General features: G+C 50.0%; 1 protein-coding gene across 1 annotated transcript; it reads right to left on the reverse strand.

The window, feature by feature from the left end:
* Positions 1–670: 670 nt before the first annotated feature.
* On the reverse strand, positions 671–15220 carry ZNF469 (zinc finger protein 469). Its single transcript, XM_084812410.1, has 2 exons — positions 11078–15220; positions 671–11029 (listed from the first exon to the last, which is right to left on the reverse strand). Exons 1-2 carry the CDS (start codon positions 15218–15220, stop codon positions 2357–2359), a joined length of 12816 nt encoding a protein of 4271 aa, XP_084668536.1. The 3' UTR covers positions 671–2356.
* Positions 15221–17939: the final 2719 nt, after the last annotated feature.

A 17939-nucleotide genomic window follows, 5' to 3' on the forward strand; every position in this document is an offset into this window, starting at 1 on the left:
CTGTCTTGAATCTGGGGTCTCAGAGTGGCATCACAAGTCTCCATCATCTCTGAACATGGAAGTTGAGTAGCCACTAATACAGATTCATCAGTAATCTTTTAAAATTATTTGGCAATAGCATCACAACATCCTACATCAGTGGCAGGGATATCAGAGAAATCCACAATGGAACCAAATGAGTTAGAATTTTCATGAACCCGACCCATGGATTCCACAGCAGGATCCTCCCCCCCCATCCCCACTCGGCAGTTTCTGTGGACTTGTAGACCGTTTTTCTAACTTCCTCTCATAGAAAAATATGCAAAATAATAAAAACCTGGCCCAAAACACTTAATGTCCCCCATAGGGTAAAGTGTGGAATTTGTACATTTTTTGCATGTCCGCATTTGTGCAAATGCGGATTTCTGCAAAAGCGAATTTGCACACATTTGGGAACAGAAAAACCCCCCCGGTTCCGGCAATGCACGGATGATGGAACAAAAGGCACCTGATAATCCAACAAACACTGATGGAATAGATTTTACACAATCAGTACATCCTAAGGTAATGGGTCCCACAGATTAATTGTGCCTTTGCCTAGTTTGTTACCGCTATGTGGTAGTGAAGACTGGCCTATTCATCATACAGCCATCCCCTCCACCATGCCCAACCTCTCATTGCACCCCCAAAGGATAAGAAAGCAATAAAAGCAGACTGCCTGAAAAACGCCACACAGACCGACGAGCTTCTGTGAAAATATTGGACTATATTTGAGAGGATAAATCTGGGCCCCCATTTTACAGTACCACCTTGTATGGTTCATCTCATACTTTATTCAACAATATTAAAAGAGGTGCTCAAACAGCACCCATACAACATTATAAAAAACCCCAAAAGGCATCTTCTGCACTTTTCTCTGCTTTCTGACAAATATCAAAATAAAAACTTTTAACATAATGCATTGCACCCGACGTATAATAATTAACGTACTATATATTTTTTTACACAAAGAATGGTAAAGGTACATATTAACAGGATAAAGCCATTTAATTCCTTTAAAAAATCTTCAAAACAAAACAAATATAGTTTGCGAGACACACGCAAAGTATTCTGAGAGTGTGCCCGCAACCCCTTCAGTGCATTGCCCCTCCTGCTCCGCCTTGACCTTGGAGGTCCCCTAATAACAGTTGATCATCTTCTAAGTCTTCTTTTGCACCTGAGATTCAAGCCTCAAGAAGTAACCTTTGTTGAATACACTGCGGAGTATTAGCATTTGCAGGAGAATATTCATGATAACACCATCCTGCACTCTCTGTGTTAGGTTTATACAGGCAACTGTTAATATCTTTCACAAGTTTTCCCCTTTTTCCTTGGCTTGTGTGTGTGTGTGTGTGTGTGTTCCTGTCTGTATTCACATTACAAAAATAAAAATAGCACCAGTTAACTGCATAGTATAAAGCCCATACCAAGTCTAGCAACTACCTCAATACAGTAAGAGTTTGTTTGTTTAAAATGATTTGTTACAGGTCATTAGGACACAGTACTGCATGGGGGTGGTAAGTTGGCACAGTTTTCTCGCCAGAAAATATTAATAATTAAAACAATAATTAATAAGAAACTATGTCACAAATCTTCAAGGTGCAGTTTAGCTAGGTTAGAGGGGGCACATACATTTCTCTTTTAAAAAATAAACATTTTTAAAAATCCCTTTCGGCAACATCTACAGTGGTCTAATAAAGACAGTAACTTTCAAAACACCTGTCATGGCCATACAAGTTCTTTCTTAATGCCACATTCTTGGAAATGGTTGTCTTTCAAAACTGTGGCCTGCTTCATTCTTAGTTTATTATTTTTTTTAAATTGTATCATGTCTTAGGCTGGTTCCCAATTGAATGAAATCGTTTGGGATTATTTGTGCAAAATCTCCAGGACGGGGGGGAAAAAGCTTTCTACAGTGTACTGCACCTTATGAATAAGACGTCTCTGAAATGAAGTTCATCTTTTCAAGTACTTTGTACAATGATAACAGAGACACAGTCTAAAAAGGGGGCTGGGATTTGCAAGTATCCCTTATAACCTCAGCACTTCTCCAATAAAGCATTTCCTCTTGACGCTTTGCTCTGCCCAAAGCGATTACAGTTTTAGTTCGTGAAAATCATCAGCAACATCAAAGTTCTAGCATTTGCATGATAAATCAGGTGAATTAAAGTAGATTAGTAAGTCACAAAGCAAAACTATTTCAGAGGCTGCAGTGCAAGTTCATTTAAGCTAGACAGAGAAATCATGCTACACAAACGAATTTAATGCTTTGATAATTCCCCCCCCCTTGCAAACCCCATGAAAGCAGCGAAGGATCACCATAAGTCACTTTCATAAATTACTCAGAAGTATCTCTCCTTAAAGGAATTTTAAAGCTAGTTAATTTCTGCCCAAACAGTTGGCTTAAGAGATTGTTCTGGGATTCTGCTGTCCTGTAATTGTGAGAGTCCGGCAGCTTAGCACCTTGGACAGCTCTGTGCCTGTTTAAAGAACTGGGCAAGGAGGTGGAGGGGTCTTTGGCTAAGAGGTGGTGGAAGGCCTTGCTGCCCAAGATGTCCTTCTTGCGTCTCGCGTCTCCGTTGGCATGGCGGATCTCCGCCTTCTTCTGAAAGCACTGGTCCAGCACCATTTTTTTGAGCTGGCCGCCAGCCATGGACACCTTCAACTTGGGGGTCAGTTTGTTGCAGTGAGTGTCCCTCTTTCGAGGGGAGAGTGCCAAAGCCTCACTGTTTGGCCAGTCCGCCCTTTTGAAGCCTCCAATGCTGTCACCCCTGGCTGCATCCTGCATCCGGGCTTTCTTCTTCTTACCTCCGTCCCCCTCAATGTTCTCCCGGGAGGCCGAGCTCCCTTTGTGGGAGGACTTGTGCTCTTTCCGCTTTTTGGGGTGAAACTTGGCCAGCCCATTCACCATCAGCCTTTCCTGGCCTTTGCTGGGATCTGAATGGTTGTGTTTCGCCAGAGTGCCTGCCGCCTCGCTTCGGAGATAGCCACTCCCAGGCTTGGTCGGGTTGCTTCCTGTCTCTTTCGTGCCAACGGGGGTGCCGTTGTCTTTGGGGAAAGCAGCATCCGTGTCTGGAAGTGCCTTGTCTTTTAAGGAGGGGGGCTTCTGAGCCTCCTCTGCACTGCCGAGGGAGCAGTGGATGCTAGCAGCATTCTCAGCATGGGCCTGGCCAACCGAGACCTTCTTTGAAGGAGTCTCTTTGGAGGGCCGGTTTAGGGCAGGCGACGATGTCTTGTCCTTCAGAGGCAACACATGGAAGGCAGCTTCAGGCAACAGCACCTTGGTAGGCATTCCCTGAGGAGCTGTTTCATTTGGGTTAGGGTTGCCATCCCACCATGTTTTAGGAGACTCCTTGCACTCCGTAGCCTCAGGACTTGCAGCACAGAGCTCTGGCTTCTTGCTCACAGGGTTTTCCTCTAAATGTGGACCGTCCCACGTCCCCATGGCATGTCCTGCTTTACTGCTCAAGGTGACGTTTTCTGGAACATCGGGTTCCTTGTTGTGCTTTCCAGAGAGATGAGCTAGGGGCAGCTTTGTTGAGGCTGCCACCAGCTTGTTGTGGGCTAAGCTGGCAAGATCAATGCTAACAGCATCAGAAGAGTCTAAGAAAGAAGACAGATTCTCACCGGGGGAGTCTCCTTTCATCTGCAGTCCTGTGGAAAGTGCAGTGTTGTGCTTGGGTTCTGGGTCCTTTGATTCATCCTTAGGTGCAAGAGGAGGGGGTGGGGGCAGGCTATCAAAAGGGGATTTCTCTACTTCAGCCAAGGGACTGAGGAAGCCACCCACTGGATCTTCAGTTTTCACAGTGGTCTGGGCAGGCTGTGTTGTGATCCCATTGGCTGCCATGGACAAAGGCCCACAAGGAGGCACCAGGGATTCATTGGCTAGTTGGGTTGTGTGGGTACGATCCAAGTGCCGAGGTGACCCTGGTGCAAGTGAGCTGCTGTGGTGGGCACCCTTCTTCTTTTTGGCCATTGGCACATCTTCCCTTGGGCGTGCCTCCTCTTTGATTTTCTTATCCCCATCCTTAGCAGAGGCTCCGGGCCGCATGACCCCTCGGAACCTGAAGGTCTTGCTGCTTCCCACCAGATGCTTCTCCATGTGCCGGTCATACTGCTCCTTTTTGGAGAAGGTGTAGTTGCAGGTGCTGCAGATGAAGGACTTCTTGATGACATGCATGACGTCGGCACACAGCTCGCAGGCGTAGAGTGTGGTGTGCTTGATGTCCATCTCCTCGGCCGTCCCGTGCTCTTGGCTGAGGTGGCTCCGGAGCTCTTTGGTCTCCTGGTAGAACATCGGACACTTGTGGCACAGGTAGATCTTCTGCAAGCTGTGCACCACCAGATGGCGCTGGAGCTTGAAGGGCTTGGGGAACTGCTTCCCACAGTGGTGGCAATCGCGAGAGGGATCTTTGCATTCGGGGTGCATGGGCACGGGCTTCGGAGCCCCATCCACCTTGGGTGCAGGGTCTGGAGACGGGGCTGCTGGTGCCTTGGGGGAGGCCGGCGGTGGCTTCGTTCTGAAGGGGGCCTCCAAGGAGTCCTTGCTGACCACTGCTTCTTCCCCAGGGGGCTCTTTGGGGGCTCTGCGCTCTTTGCAAGCAGATGCTCTGCTTCTGGCGTCGGCATGCTTGGAGGGCTGGCTGGGTTTCCGACACATAATGGAGTTCAGGAAGCGGGTGACAGCTGCATCATCTTCACCGAAACAGCCAGGCAACCCCAGGACCGTTTTCTGAGCCTGGCCTTTCCGGGCAAACTGAGTGGCGTGCTCTCGCAAATGCTCGTTGTACATCCAGACATCTGAGATCTCCTTCAGGCACATCCCACAGGCCCAGAGGCCAGCTTTGTTTCTGGCATGCTTCTCCTTTAAGTGGTCCCTCAGCTGTTCCCTTGAGCTGAATTTCCTCTGGACACACATGTAACATGTCGGAGGAGGGGAAGGGTTGTGGGTGAGCTTGTGAAAGTCCAGTTCTCCTAAAGTAAGGAACCATTGGAAGCATACTTTGCATTTGTATTGTTTGTCTTTCACCTTGAGGTTCAAATCACTACGGGTTTTCCCCTGCTTTCCTTCTTCTAGCTTATTTTTCATGGGTCTGCCTTGCAGGACCGATGTTGACTTGAAACCTACGGTGCATTCATCATCTGTGCGACTGAGATGATCTTCCCCAACACTGTAGAAGCACACATCTGTCATCTCAAACTTTGCATTCAACATCTCCAGATCGATTGTATGAAACACAGGCGAGCATGGGCTTTCATTCGTTCTAGTGTCGTAGGACTCTTCTTCCAGGTTAGGAGGTTCTGGACTGGCTTCCATCACTGAGTATCCATTAGTGAGCTCCATGGGTGGGCTGAGCAGTGCTCCATCAGCAGAAATGTTTTCTTCTTTCTTCTCAAGACTACCCCAGCTACTCAAGCTCAGAAGAGCCCCTGTTGGACTCCTTTGGCACAGGAAGCTTAATGCACCACCATTCTTCACATCAGTAACTTCTTCCCTTCGTCCGGTATCTGGCTGCAGAGCCGTGTTTTTGGCGGATCCGGAACTGACGTCACTTGCCATTGCTTTGCTGCCGTGACACATGTCGAGCATCAAAGCGTCATCAATGGAGATGGTGTCGTACTCGCAAGGATCCTCCCTGGTGACACAGAAAGAGCTGGTTTCACCAAGATCTGAAGCCATCCGGATCGTAAAGAGGTCTGTCATGCCTTCTGTCCTGGTGTTCACTTCTGCAATGGGTTTGGGTTTCTTGGTCCGCTTTCCATACACGCGTGTGCACTTCCTACGGGCAAAGTGGTCATTTCTGGGGAAAAGCTGTGAAAATGTAGAGTCATCATCAAACAAACTCTGCAGGTCTGGCTCTGCTGTACCATCACCATGGGACTCACTCCTTGGCTGAAGCTCTTCCATTCTCCAGGACTTGGAATCCACAGAGTGAAGGCCACCAGCATCAGATGCTTTCTCAGCTATGACTTCAGGGAAATTCTTTTCAGCAGCTCCAGCATGACAGGACTGTTCTAGTCTATTGGGGCTTGGTATATATACCACTAGGTTATTTTGATTTCTACAGTCCATCTCTTTGGAAGGATTCTCCTTTGACTCAGGGTCTTTTCTGCTTCTGTCATTGTCCTGTTCTTCACAGGCATTGCTCAACATTTCCTTAGCTTCTTTTGTGGAGCCACTTGGCCAGCTCTCTTGTGCGCACTGTTTGGCTTCTGGCTCTGGATCTTTTGCCCGCTCCTGGCAGCTCTCCACATCCTGAAGAGGCTTTTGTCCAGCTTTCTCTTTGGCTGAGGATATTCTTTCACCAACATCTTCCATTTCTGTGACTGTCAAAGGGCGAGAAGGCAAAGGTGACTGCACGCTGGCCTGCTCTTCTTTTGAGGTGGAGCTGCTCTCCAGTTCTTCAGTGACAGTGGTCAGAATGAGATCAACAGTGCAGGGAGTTACGTTAGCGCATACCTTAAGGGTCTCAGTCTGCAGATGAGGTCTGATGATCTCATTTTGATCTGAAATCACTCTGGCTTTCCTTGCCTTTCCCTTTAATTTCTTCCCAGCAAAACTCTCTGATCCATCAGCACTGACCTCTCTCTCTTTTTTTCTTGTCTTTGGTTCTTTTCTAGATCTGAGGGCCAACTCATCTGATCTCTCTGCCTGTGAGCTCATGGACTTGGTTTTAATTTCTTTACTTGGCCCATGTGTGCTTTCGAGCTCATGGGTTATGTCCAATGAAATAACATTAAGGTCACTGAGCACTTTGCTAACAACTTCTTGGATTTCTCTACTGGGTTCTTTTCTTTGGCTTCTGTAGAATTTGGGGAAGGGCTGGCCCTTGGCTGCTCTTGAAACTTGTGAGCTGCATGTTTTCTCTTTGGTGGATGCCTTTCTGCTTTTCCTAGAGAGTTGCTTGCTTGTCTTTAATGCTTTTTCCAGTGGAGCAAAATCCGACTCCAGCAATGAAGCACTGTCCTTTTTCTTTTGATGTTTCACAGCTTTGTGTCTCATCAGCCCAGTTTTGGATCTAAAAGAAGCTGAGCAAATCTCACAGGTGACTGGCAGTTTTGTCCTCTTCTTTGCTTTCGGTTGCCCTGTCTCGGAATTGTCTCTTAGGCTTCCACCCTCGCTCTCTTCTTGCTCCATGCAGCTAGAAGTCCTTTCCATTGTCTCTTTCCCTTCAGAGTCTTCACTCTCCAAACTGTTGCCTTTACTGTCTATGTCCTGTGAAGCATTCTGGGATCCAGTCTCTGGATATTGATCAGCCCTGAGGCCAACCTCACTACCATTAGCTGTTTCTGTGGGATTGACAACTGGTATCTCTTGAGCATCAACATCTGCGCTTAAGATCCCTGGCTGGGGTTGAACTTTACTCCCTTTTGGGGGGCAGCTTTCAACTTCTTGTGCCTCCTGAGGCCTTGGTATTAACTCTGCATGTCTATTAGTCCTTGCATCTGTAAGCAGAGCAGAATCAGTCTCTGTGGGAGGCTGCCCAAGCAAGGTGTCTTGGAGGGATGGTGGCTGCAAACTGGCAATCACGTCCCTCGCTGAACATATGTAACTGTCTTCGTGATCTTGATGCTTGGGGAGCTCTTCAGAAAGACCCTTCTTTTTAAACGGCAGCTTGCCAGGGGATTTGCAGTCATTTGTTTGTAAATCCATGGATTTTTCTGTTTCGACAAGAGGAGGTGCCAGGTCACCAGAGTGCAGAGAAGAGGTGGAGTACATAGGGACATTCTTTGGGGGTTCTGCCAAGTCATGGGCCACATCTTTGGCAAGATGGTGCTGCATGCTGCCTGTTATATCCAAGGGCAGGGGAGAAGCATCACTGCAGCGCTGCATGAGGGGAGAGAACGGTACTGCTCCATTCCATTCCCTGTGCTCGGAAGGACTCTGCAGGTGGTTGCCAACAGCAGTCTTCTCGGCACTAGAGGAGAAACTGCATGCAAGGAGTGGAATGTGCTCATCCTCTGCAGCATGAACCTCTTCTGACGGTGGCACTCCAAAGTCAGAGCATGTCACATTGCCTGTGTCCTTTTTCAGCATGTCTTTCTCATCAACAAAGCTGACGTCCAGAGAGAAACCATCCAGAGAATCTTCTACAAGGTGACTGCTTTGCTTCCCCAAGACACAGTCTTCTTCTGAAACTGGGCCAGTTCCTGAACTGAAGTCTGTTCCAGGCAGGAGATAGTCATCCTCAAACTGATTTTCAGGAGGGCTGGTGGGAGCCAAAGACAGGTGATGCTGCATCTGTCCCACCTGATCCCGACTGCCTTTTCTCTGGTGGGCTTTTGCAGTCCCCAATGTTTGGCCCTCATGGCAGCTCTTGCCCCAAGCAGTGCAGCATGCAGCATGCCCTTTAAGCATGGCTGACAAAGCACAGCCGGGCACTTCCTTCTTAAGCGATCCAGAGCTTAAGGGGGATTTTCTGTGGTCCCTAAATGCCAAGGTTGTCTTGTCCCGGTCTTCCTCCACCTCTCCTGTAACTTGACCGCCTTGCATTCCCTCCTCCCTTATCATTGAGGCTACCATTGAGTTGCTGAGTGGCGAGAGGTTACTGTGCTCCAGGGAGATGCCATCTGCACACATATTAATGTCACCCATCCCTGAACATTCATCTTCTAAGTGGTGCTGTTCCTCCTCTGTAACGTTATTATACAATTCAGGACTCTCTCCTGCTGCTTGCTCTGTAACGCAGGAGAGCCTTTCATCAAGATCCTTCCTGCCTGGTTCCAAAAACAATTGAATTGGATCAGATGCTTTGGTCATGTTCTCAGATTCTTCAAGCAGGGACCCCTTCCTTTTCTCCAACGTGGGGCTCTCTTCCACCTCTTCTCTCTGCATGCTGCCCGTAGATTCCTTGTTCTGTTCAGGATGGATACTGGCAGTTGCGGGCAGGTGGGTTGTAGGATGCAGAACTGGGAAACAGGGCATCAGCAAGTCCTCCTCATTGTTTTTGACTGTCCTGGCCACAAACAACTGCAGCTGCTGCAGTGGGTTTGCTGCCTTCGTTTGGGGTGTGGACTCATGTTCTGCCTCTTCATCCAACTCTTTAGAAAAGGTCAACACATCAAAATGCAAATGTTTCCCATCACCAGCCTTGTCATGGAGGGCTGGGCTTTGGCAAACAGTCTGGCTTTCAATCTCCTTGGCCTTTTCTGGAAGCATGGAACCATCCTGACCCCTTTGGAAGGGTGCTGTGCCTTCCAGTGTTTCGGGGGACTTGGTCTTGTGAAAGGGCCTTTCTTCTGGGTCCTTGAGACTTTGTGCATTAGAAGGCAAGTTGCCATTGGACTCTTGAATGCCAACATCTGGTAGCCCAAATTCCGATTGTGAACATGGAACCTGGCGGTCATATGATTCCAGCTCTGCAGTGCTATCAAATGTTTTCTCCTTTGGTGGCAACTCTGGGAATGCATCTGCTCTTGGTGGCAAAGCCTCATGCAAGTTTAGCTCAGTGGCCTCCAGAGTTTTAGGGAACAATGGGTTGGGGCTTGGCATTAAATGATCCCTATAGTTGGGAGCCCCAAGGTTGTCAGGTATGTCTGAAAAGTGTGAATCTTGCATGACTGAGGTAGATTCATCCCTGATCTCCCTAAAGTCATCTTCCCCAGAGATGTTGACATCCCTCAGGTTTTCATGGAGCTTGTCTTGGTCTCCTTTGCAGCTAAAGGGACCTGCCAGTATCAGGTCAGCAGCAGATGGTACATCAATGGTGGGCTGAAATGAGCTAAACGACACTGAACATGGCCAAGGGTCCCTGTGGCTTCCATACTTGCCATCTAAAGTTGGAAGTGGTGTTTTCTCATTCCCCATGTTTTCACAGCCACAGGCTTTTGCAGAAAGGAGGGTTGCATCCTCAAACTCAGCCTCCATTAGGAATAATCCTTTTTCATCCTCCTCCTGGTCCAGAGTTAAGGGCAAAAATGGGTGAATGGCTTCCTTCCTTTCTGTGGTGGTGGGGTGTTTGGGCGTTTGGTGCTGGACAGGTGCCTCCTCCATGTTAAGTTTGCTCGTTTGCAGCTGACTTTCAAGCTCAGTGACCAACCTTTTGATCTCCAGCTCATCATCCGATATACTGCTCATGAAAGGCACATTGTAATCAGCAATCCTCTCGGGCAAAGACATTTGGTCGATATCACCAGGGTACCTCTTTGCTACTGGTTTTTCAACAGAGAGACTGTGAAACTGGGCAAGGTCTTCCGGCAACACAGGGGAGACTTCCTCCATCAGGTTCCAGTCCTTTTCTTGCAGGAATGATGAATACTGCTGGTCAAAGGGGATCATTTTGCCAAGCTGATGACCAGCACACTCAAAAGGAACATAGCTGTCCTTGCTTGAAGCCATGCTGTCGTATAAGGTGGCATCGAAGTCGGCGACAGGGAGCTCCCCAAATACTGAGGAAGAATCAAAGCTAAGAGGAGAAGATACCTGGCTGTGCTCATTATCGGCTTCATAGGGCATGGTCTCATGGTGCTTCTGCTTGAAGGAGCTGATGCCAATGTCTCCCTGGCACAAGTAGATGTTGTCACCACAGGCTGCTTCAGTGATTGGAGGCCCAGAGAAGAGGCCTGATGAGTCATAGCCATTGGACAATTCTTTGCAGCCATAAAATGTTTCAGCAGTATCCACAAGCGTGTGAGGTCCTCTCCCAGTTGTCCCTATGCCAACGGGATTATCACTGAAACAAGGGATTGGAGCAATGAATTCCTTTTGCTTCTTCAGACACTTAATGTCAACTCGTTCATAGCTGGCACACTCATCATTGACAATGCTCTGGTTATCAATGGAGACTGGGGTGATGAATTCTTCTGCCTGGTATTTCAAAGTCTCTCCTTTATAGGCAGCAAAGTGGTGGCAGTGTTGATTCACTCCTATGCTGAAAGGCTCTTCTGGGACTTTCAGCGAAGTCCTTGAATTATCATGGTCATGGCCAGAGCTCCTGTTGTACTGTTCTGAATCTTCGGTACAAAAAAGCATGGATGGGTTCTTGCCAAGAATCCCTTTGCTGTGATGTGGCTTCCCTTGGGTCTGTAGCAAACCTTCATCTTCTGGTGTGTAAATGACCGGGGAGATGTCTGCACTGTCCCTCTCATATGCCTTGAAAGCTGCTGGCTTGGTTTTGTGTGAGTCAACACCGCTTGGCTCTCTGGACAAGTCAGAAGACATTTTATGGCTTCTTCCTACAGTTTCTTTTTTGGGAACATTGGGTGGTTCTCTCAGAAGAGGTCCGGCACACCTGGAACTCTGCAGGAGTCTCTTCCTCTGCTGGTTTTCCTTCTCAGTGTCTGAATCAGCCCTCTCAGTGCTTTGGGGGCTGTTGCTGGCTTCGCTGGATACGCTTGTGCTCTGGCAGCTGCTGGTTGATGACCGGCTGCTTCTCCTGCGCACTCTGGCCACGCAGTCATCCTTCCTGCCTGGGTCCTCGCGCGTGGCCCTCGCGGGCTCCTCCCAGTCTCTCCTTGGACCATATCTCCACGCCGGCTCCTTCTCCCTCCCCCCTCTCCCTTGGCACCTCCGACCGAAGCTGCTTCTCAGCCGCCCACTGAATCTCGACCCCAGCTTCCTCCGGCAGTGCCGTTTGGCGTATTCCACCCTCTCATCGTCTGACTCTGAGATGTATTCGTACTCGCCAAACCTGTGGTCCTTTGCTTCTGGAAGCAGGCGGTCGGCGAGCAGGGAGGAGAGGGCTGGCGTGGCTTTGCTGCTCTTCGGGCGCAGTTTGTGGAGCTTGTTTTTTTGCTGGACGATTTTGTGAATGAGCTCCTTGCTCCACGTACCGCTCCGCAGCTTCCGCCTCTTCACATCTTTTGCAGAGTCCCTGGTTGCCACAGGGGGGCCAGCAGCCCGGAGTTGGCTGCTCAGAGAAGAAGCGTGGCTGACATTCTTGGGCTGCTTCACAACCGACATCACTTTGGCCACCTGTTTCATGGGCAGGAAGGAACGACTGCCGTTCTTCCTTCGTACCTTGAGTTGGGCGCTTGCACTGACTTGTGCCCCGTTGTACGTTGCTGGATCCATTACCTTATTTTGAGCTGTGCTCTTCTGCATTTCGAGCCTTTCCTCTCCATGGTCTGGAAACCAGCTCGCCCCACTCTCTTTATGCCCATGCTGCTTCCCTGCTGTTCTACTTTTTGCTGGGTCTCCACTGGGATGATTGCCATAGCCGCTTAACATCTTCACATTCTCATCCATCCCTGTGTGCTTCGTTTTCTTCCCTGAAGTCAAGCTCTCTTTTGGTTTGTAAGGTAGCCCACCATTGGTGACCTTCACAGATGCCAGTTCTTCATCAGCAAACACGTCGATGAAGCTGCTGTCAATCTCTGGGTTATCCGACTGGTACCCCAGCCCATTCAGAGCTTCTGTGATCAAACTGTCAAGCTTGGCATCATCTATCTCCAAGTCAGAAGTGCTGAGCGGCAGGGGGGTTGCAGCTAGGCTGCCTAGCTGGTTCCCTTTTAGAGAGTCATCCTTGGGTTCCCCTTTGCCCTCTCCCTCTGCCAGGAAATCAGCCGCCTTGTTCAAAGCAAGCAGTTGCAACTGAGGCTCGGGAGAAGGCAGCAGCCCCGGATTAGCTTGCGCGTGCTTGAGGGACTCGGGAGGTGTGATATGCTGCTTCCTGCTTCCTGCCCCCCGGGAAGTGTCTTTTGCTTGACCCTGGAGCAGTGTGTGAGCACCACAGAACTGACGGTGCTCCAAGAATGAGGAGAGATTGCTGAAGTTCTGGTCACATTGCTTGCAGGTCAGGAACACATCCAGCTGGTCAAGGCTTGCGCTGCTCAGTGAGCCAGCCAAGAGGTGATGGGAGGCATATGGTGGCGGAGGCAGGTCCACCTCAAAGCCCCTCAGGCGCCCTTTGGAGGTCTCCGTGCTGAGCTTGGGGAAGTGGCTGTCCACAGGGATGCCCTTGTAAAGGAGGTCTTCTTTGGCAGTGTCTTGGGAGAGGTGAAAGGCCTTGATGGGGCCTGCTGTCTGATAGTGGCCAGCGGCGGAGCTCAGGGCCTCCGAGGTGTGGAAGGCTTTATTGCTGTCCTTTGGGTGGCACTGATGGCGAGAGAAAGGGGAGGCAGCCAGCGCCACGCCGTCGTCACAGCCGTGGCTGGTCGGGCTGCTCGACGTGGATGAGAGTGAGGAGCAGGTGCTGCTGCCGGTGGGGTTGGGGGCAGGGGATGGGAGCGGGGAATCGCTTGGGGATGCAGCCAAGGCTGCTGGTGGTAACACCAAAGCCGGGGTGGAGGGGAGGCGAGAAGATGCCGGTGGCACTGCTTGGCTCACACCAAAAAAGAGGGCCTTGCTCCGAGGACCACAGGTGGCAAGAGGCTCGCTGTCCTTCACTGCTTCGAAGCAGAAAGTGCTTGGGGAGCTGCAGTCTGCCTCATGCCTTGACAGGGTGGCGCCTTCACCGGTCAGCAGTGCTTTACTGGGATAGCCGCCAGGGCTTTTTGGCACCTTTCCACTTCCATCCCACTCTGGCATCCCGAGGGGGAAAGGAAGCTTCTGGCAAGCCAGCTTCCGAGACAGCTCAATTCTGTTCTGGCCAGGCATTGTGGAGGTCAGGTGGAGATGCTGCCAGGGCTTCTTGGCGTGATGCCTCTGCTCCAGGCCGGAATGGCACCTGAATGAGAGCTGGCCACCGACGGGGCTCGGATACGCTACAGAGCTTTGATCCACGGGGGAGTAAGTCTTTTTGCCTCCCTCCCATGGTGGCAGGAGACGGGGATGGGCCTGAACTGGAGTGGGAAGGCTCTTCTCGAAAGGCACAGAGCCAGGCCCGACTCCACTAGCTAGGGGGCCACCGTAAGCCCTGTTCTGAAAGTGCACTTGGGGGAGAGAGATCTGTGGCATGTTCCTTCTCAGAGCGCTCCCTGGGTCCAGTATCCTTTGACTAGCTACGCTGTCTTTTGGCGAGGGTTGCCTCTTACCCATCGGCTTTGGCAAGCTGGAGAGATGTAAACTGGGTGGGAAAATGGCAGGGTTTTCTTGGAAAGTGCTTGGGTTCGGGTCGATAGCACCAGAAGGGGAGATAGCACCATTGTGGTCTGTGGAATGTTCATTCCTTCCTTTGTAGCAAGGCAGATGCCCTTGCACCTGTGATGGGAGAAACGGGGCTGGCTGAGGAGGAGGCAGCGCGTAAGTCCTGCTCTCCACAGCCACATTGTCATAGGAGCTGCTGCCGAGAGTTTCCTCTTTCCAGTCCCTGGAGGAAGAATGGAAGGTGAAAGCACCGTGAGGAGGCTGGCTGGGGGCCAACCCCACATCAGCGTATTCTTGAGCATGCGCATCCCCTTGGAAAGGTTCCGTCGCCGCGCTGTGCAGGGGCGGGAAGGGGTACTGAAACGACAGCGGCCCCAAACCATGAGCACTTGATTTGCTGCTCTCGGGAAAGGGGAAAGGCTTGGGGGTAGGCAGCCCACTGTTAGCACCTGGGAGACTTCTGTCTGGCGAAGGCCACGAGTTATTCTCACTACCCTGGAACTCCAGATAATGCAGCTGCCCGTAGGCGCCAGGATTTTCATGAGGGACACCCATGGGTGGCTGTACCTTCGCCCCATGGTTGGGGCGTGTGGCTGCTGCTGGTGAGGTATAGTTGCTAGAGAGATGGCTTGAGGTGGCCTCTGGGAAACACCGGGCAAAGCCGCGATCTTCTTGTTGGAGTTCCACCTCTCTTTCAGGGATGCTGGGGACATGGAACCGATAGCTTCCCGAGACAGGTCCTCGGCCAACGTCGACTTTCTTTGGGGGGGTGACCTTCTGCTGTGGGTAAGCGATTCCGATGGTTGGGTTGGGCCGGGCATTGCTGATTGTGAGCCGATAGAGCTGCTGCTGGCCTCGCTCACCTTTCCCTGACCGCCTGTTCTTCTCCCTCGCTCGGCTCTTCCCCGTGGGAGACTGGGGGCTCCCTTTGATAGTCCCCCAAGGGCTGTCACTGGGAAACTTGGGCCTATTGTGGAGGGACTTGAAGTCTATTTTGCCTGCTTGCTGGGGCCGGATCACAGCTTCCCTTTGATTCTGAGTCTCCTTGTCCTTGATGCCAGCAAAGTTGGATCCGTTCTCAGTCCCATTCTGTAGACATGACTCTGAGCCCCCCAGCAACCGACTGTCAAACACACCCACATCTTTCTTGCTGAACTGCTCAAAGCTGATCTCTTTGTCTTGGGCACCGGACTCGGTTTCATGGGTGGCATAAGCATGCTGGGTCTCTCCCATCATGTTACTACGGGCCAAGCCTAAAAGGAACCCGTTTCCTTGGCACCTCAATGCAAGACCTTTCCTTGGCAAGCATTGTCTTTCGTCCGCTGGTGGCCGTGAGGGACCTCAGCTTCTCGAAAAGCTCCCGATCCCATGCTTGTTAGGAGACAGGGCTTGCATATGAAGAGCGCTGAGGGTTCATCTCAATATTGAGACCTGTAAAAGAGAAAGGCCTGGTGAGATTCACAAAACGTCTGTGCATGATCCAGCTCACTATGCTCCAATATTTCCAGATTTGCTGCATTATTGACAAAACCTAAGGACTAGGGCACTTTCTTCTTGATTTTGGCTCCTTTGCAGGGGCAGGCAACTTGTAGCCCTCCAGAAGTCCCATATTGCTCACCATTGGCTATGCTGGCTGGGGCTGATGGGAGTTGTAGTCCAAGAACATCTGGAGGGCCACAAGTTGCCGACCTCTGGTCTAATGAGATGTAAAGCCTTTATAATATAATAATATATTTATCATATTTAGGAAGTGGAATTCTTTTCTTATGATACCATTTTTTTTCACAGTATATTATATACATAATTCAAATGAGTGGTCTTTGTAGCTCCTGAGGAAGACTATTCCTAGTCAAAATGGTAACACACCGGGGCTCCATTGCACTGATAGGTTTGATGATCCTGATACGTTTGATATGATGTATATGCACTGGAATTATTTACTTCTTCTGTAAATTGGTGTGCATAATCAGGTGTACCTTATTTGTTTATATGTATGTTTATGAACTGCTGTACATTTACTTCTTTTATATACTATATTGATCAAGTACAGTTCTGTACAGTCCCTTGCACCTTGTGTGTTTTGCTGAGTTCTAAATGGGGATCTTGTCTTTTCTGTTTCGTAGCAAATCCTTTGGAACACAGACAGCTGCCTTATGTGAAGTCAGACCCTTGGTCTGGGTTTCAGGCAGGGCAAATTCCCAGCCCTACTTGGAGATGCTGGGAATTGAACCTGGGACCTCCTGCATGCAAAGTAGGGACTCTGCCACTCAGCTGTGGCCTCTCCCCAGTATGACTATGAGCCTTTGCTCAAGATCGTAATGATCCAATGCCAGGAATCAACTAGGGTTTTGAGAAAGCACCTGGCCATGTCAGGCAAATGATTCCTCACCCCAAGCACCCGGATCCATCACTTTTGGGGAAACAGACCCACCCTGCAGAGATTGAGACAGGGATGGGAACTGTGTGGGCCTCTAGATGTTGGACTGCAGTTCCCATTAAAAAACACACAACACCAGCTAAAAATGTGCATTTCCCTCATAGGAAATACAAATGGCATTCAGGGGGGATTTGCACATTTGGGGGGGTTTGCGAATTTTTGCAAGTGTGAATTCACCCAAATGCGAACTTGCACAAATGCGCATTTGTGCAAATGGGATTTTTCACAAATTCTGGAAAGTGGAAAAAATCCAATGCTGCCAATGAACAGACAATGGAATGAAAGGCACTTAAGAAGCTGCAACACAGGGACAGAACAGATTTCACAAAATCCGTACGTCCCCACCTCCGATCACGTTGTCCCATGGGTCTGGGTTGGGGTGGGGTGGGGTTGTGTTCTCCTTTGAGGCGTTTCCCAGTTAGCAAGAGCCCCTGGAATTTTGCTGCCCTAGGCAGCTGCGTACATTGCCTAGTCTAGACTGAATTAGGCTGGCCCTGTTCCTGAGTTTTTCTTTCTCTTTTCATTTCAGGAAGACATGCTTCCTTATGTAGAAGAGTGTACGAGAAATCCAAGCAGTCTGCGGGCCTAGAAGAACAACCCCCCCCCCCGACAGATGTGTCCTTCTCTCCAGCACTTCAAAGGTTATTATAAGCAATGTACCTCTGGCCGAAACCTGCTGGGGGAGGCATCTTTTGCGCCTTAGAAGATATTCCTTTTAGCAGCAGAAGGTGACAGGAGAGCCCCACCCGTGGCTTATTGTCAGGAGAAAGCTCTGCTTTGTGGCTTTGATTTCTGAAGCCCGGCTCTGTGGATTTCCCCCATCCCCCTGACTACAGTCCTCTGCTGGGACGGATCATCGCTTTATTCCTGGAAACTGCTGCCCTACACTTTCCCTGTGTTTGATTGTTGACAGCTGAACAGCTGGATGGACTCCATCGGTGCAGGGCCTTGAGCCGGAGGTGATGTGACGCGAACCTGAAAGTTCAGTCTGTGACGTGAGGCCCCAGGACATGTGGAAATTGTGTGTCTGGAGCACTTGTGGAAGAAAAGATAAAAGGGCACCAAGTGCACAAATGTGGACTGGAGAGGCAACCTCAGAAGCACACAGAGGATGGTGCATTTGATACTCTTCCTCCAGAGTTTGGGGGTTGGATCTGTTTTACCCAAGGGCCAAATTCAGTTTTGGAGATGTTTTCGGGGGCTGCATTCCAGTGGTGGGCAAGGCGGAAGGATAAAGGGGGGGCAAAGTACCAAACGTCCCAGCATCTTGTAGCTTAAAGCTGTTACTGTCAGTAATTAAACCCAAGGAGAGGCATTCCAACCTTTTAGAACGGGGAAAGGAACCATGCAAAAGCCAGGAAACCATGCAATATGAGGCGGTTGGAGGAAAGGGGGCGTGGTCAACTGGGGAAGCCCAGGGGGCCAGACCGGCACACCAGTCAGGCCAGTTTTGGCCCTCAGGCCTGAGGTTGTAGAAACAAAGGTAAACAAATTCAGCTTTTTCATACAAAGCGCCAC

Source organism: Heloderma suspectum, chromosome 8 (genome assembly GCF_057233095.1).
Source record: "Heloderma suspectum isolate Gila_16-S chromosome 8, 16-S_ref, whole genome shotgun sequence".
Taxonomy (NCBI): domain Eukaryota; kingdom Metazoa; phylum Chordata; class Lepidosauria; order Squamata; family Helodermatidae; genus Heloderma; species Heloderma suspectum.

Coding starts and splice junctions, on each gene's coding strand:
- ZNF469 (XM_084812410.1), bottom strand. CDS start 15,220: ATGATGGGAGAGACCCAGCATGCTTATGCCACCCATGAAACCGAGTCC. Junction 11,030..11,077: donor ACAGTGCAGACATCTCCCCG/GTCATTTACACA, acceptor ACCCAAGGGAAG/CCACATCACAGCAAAGGGAT.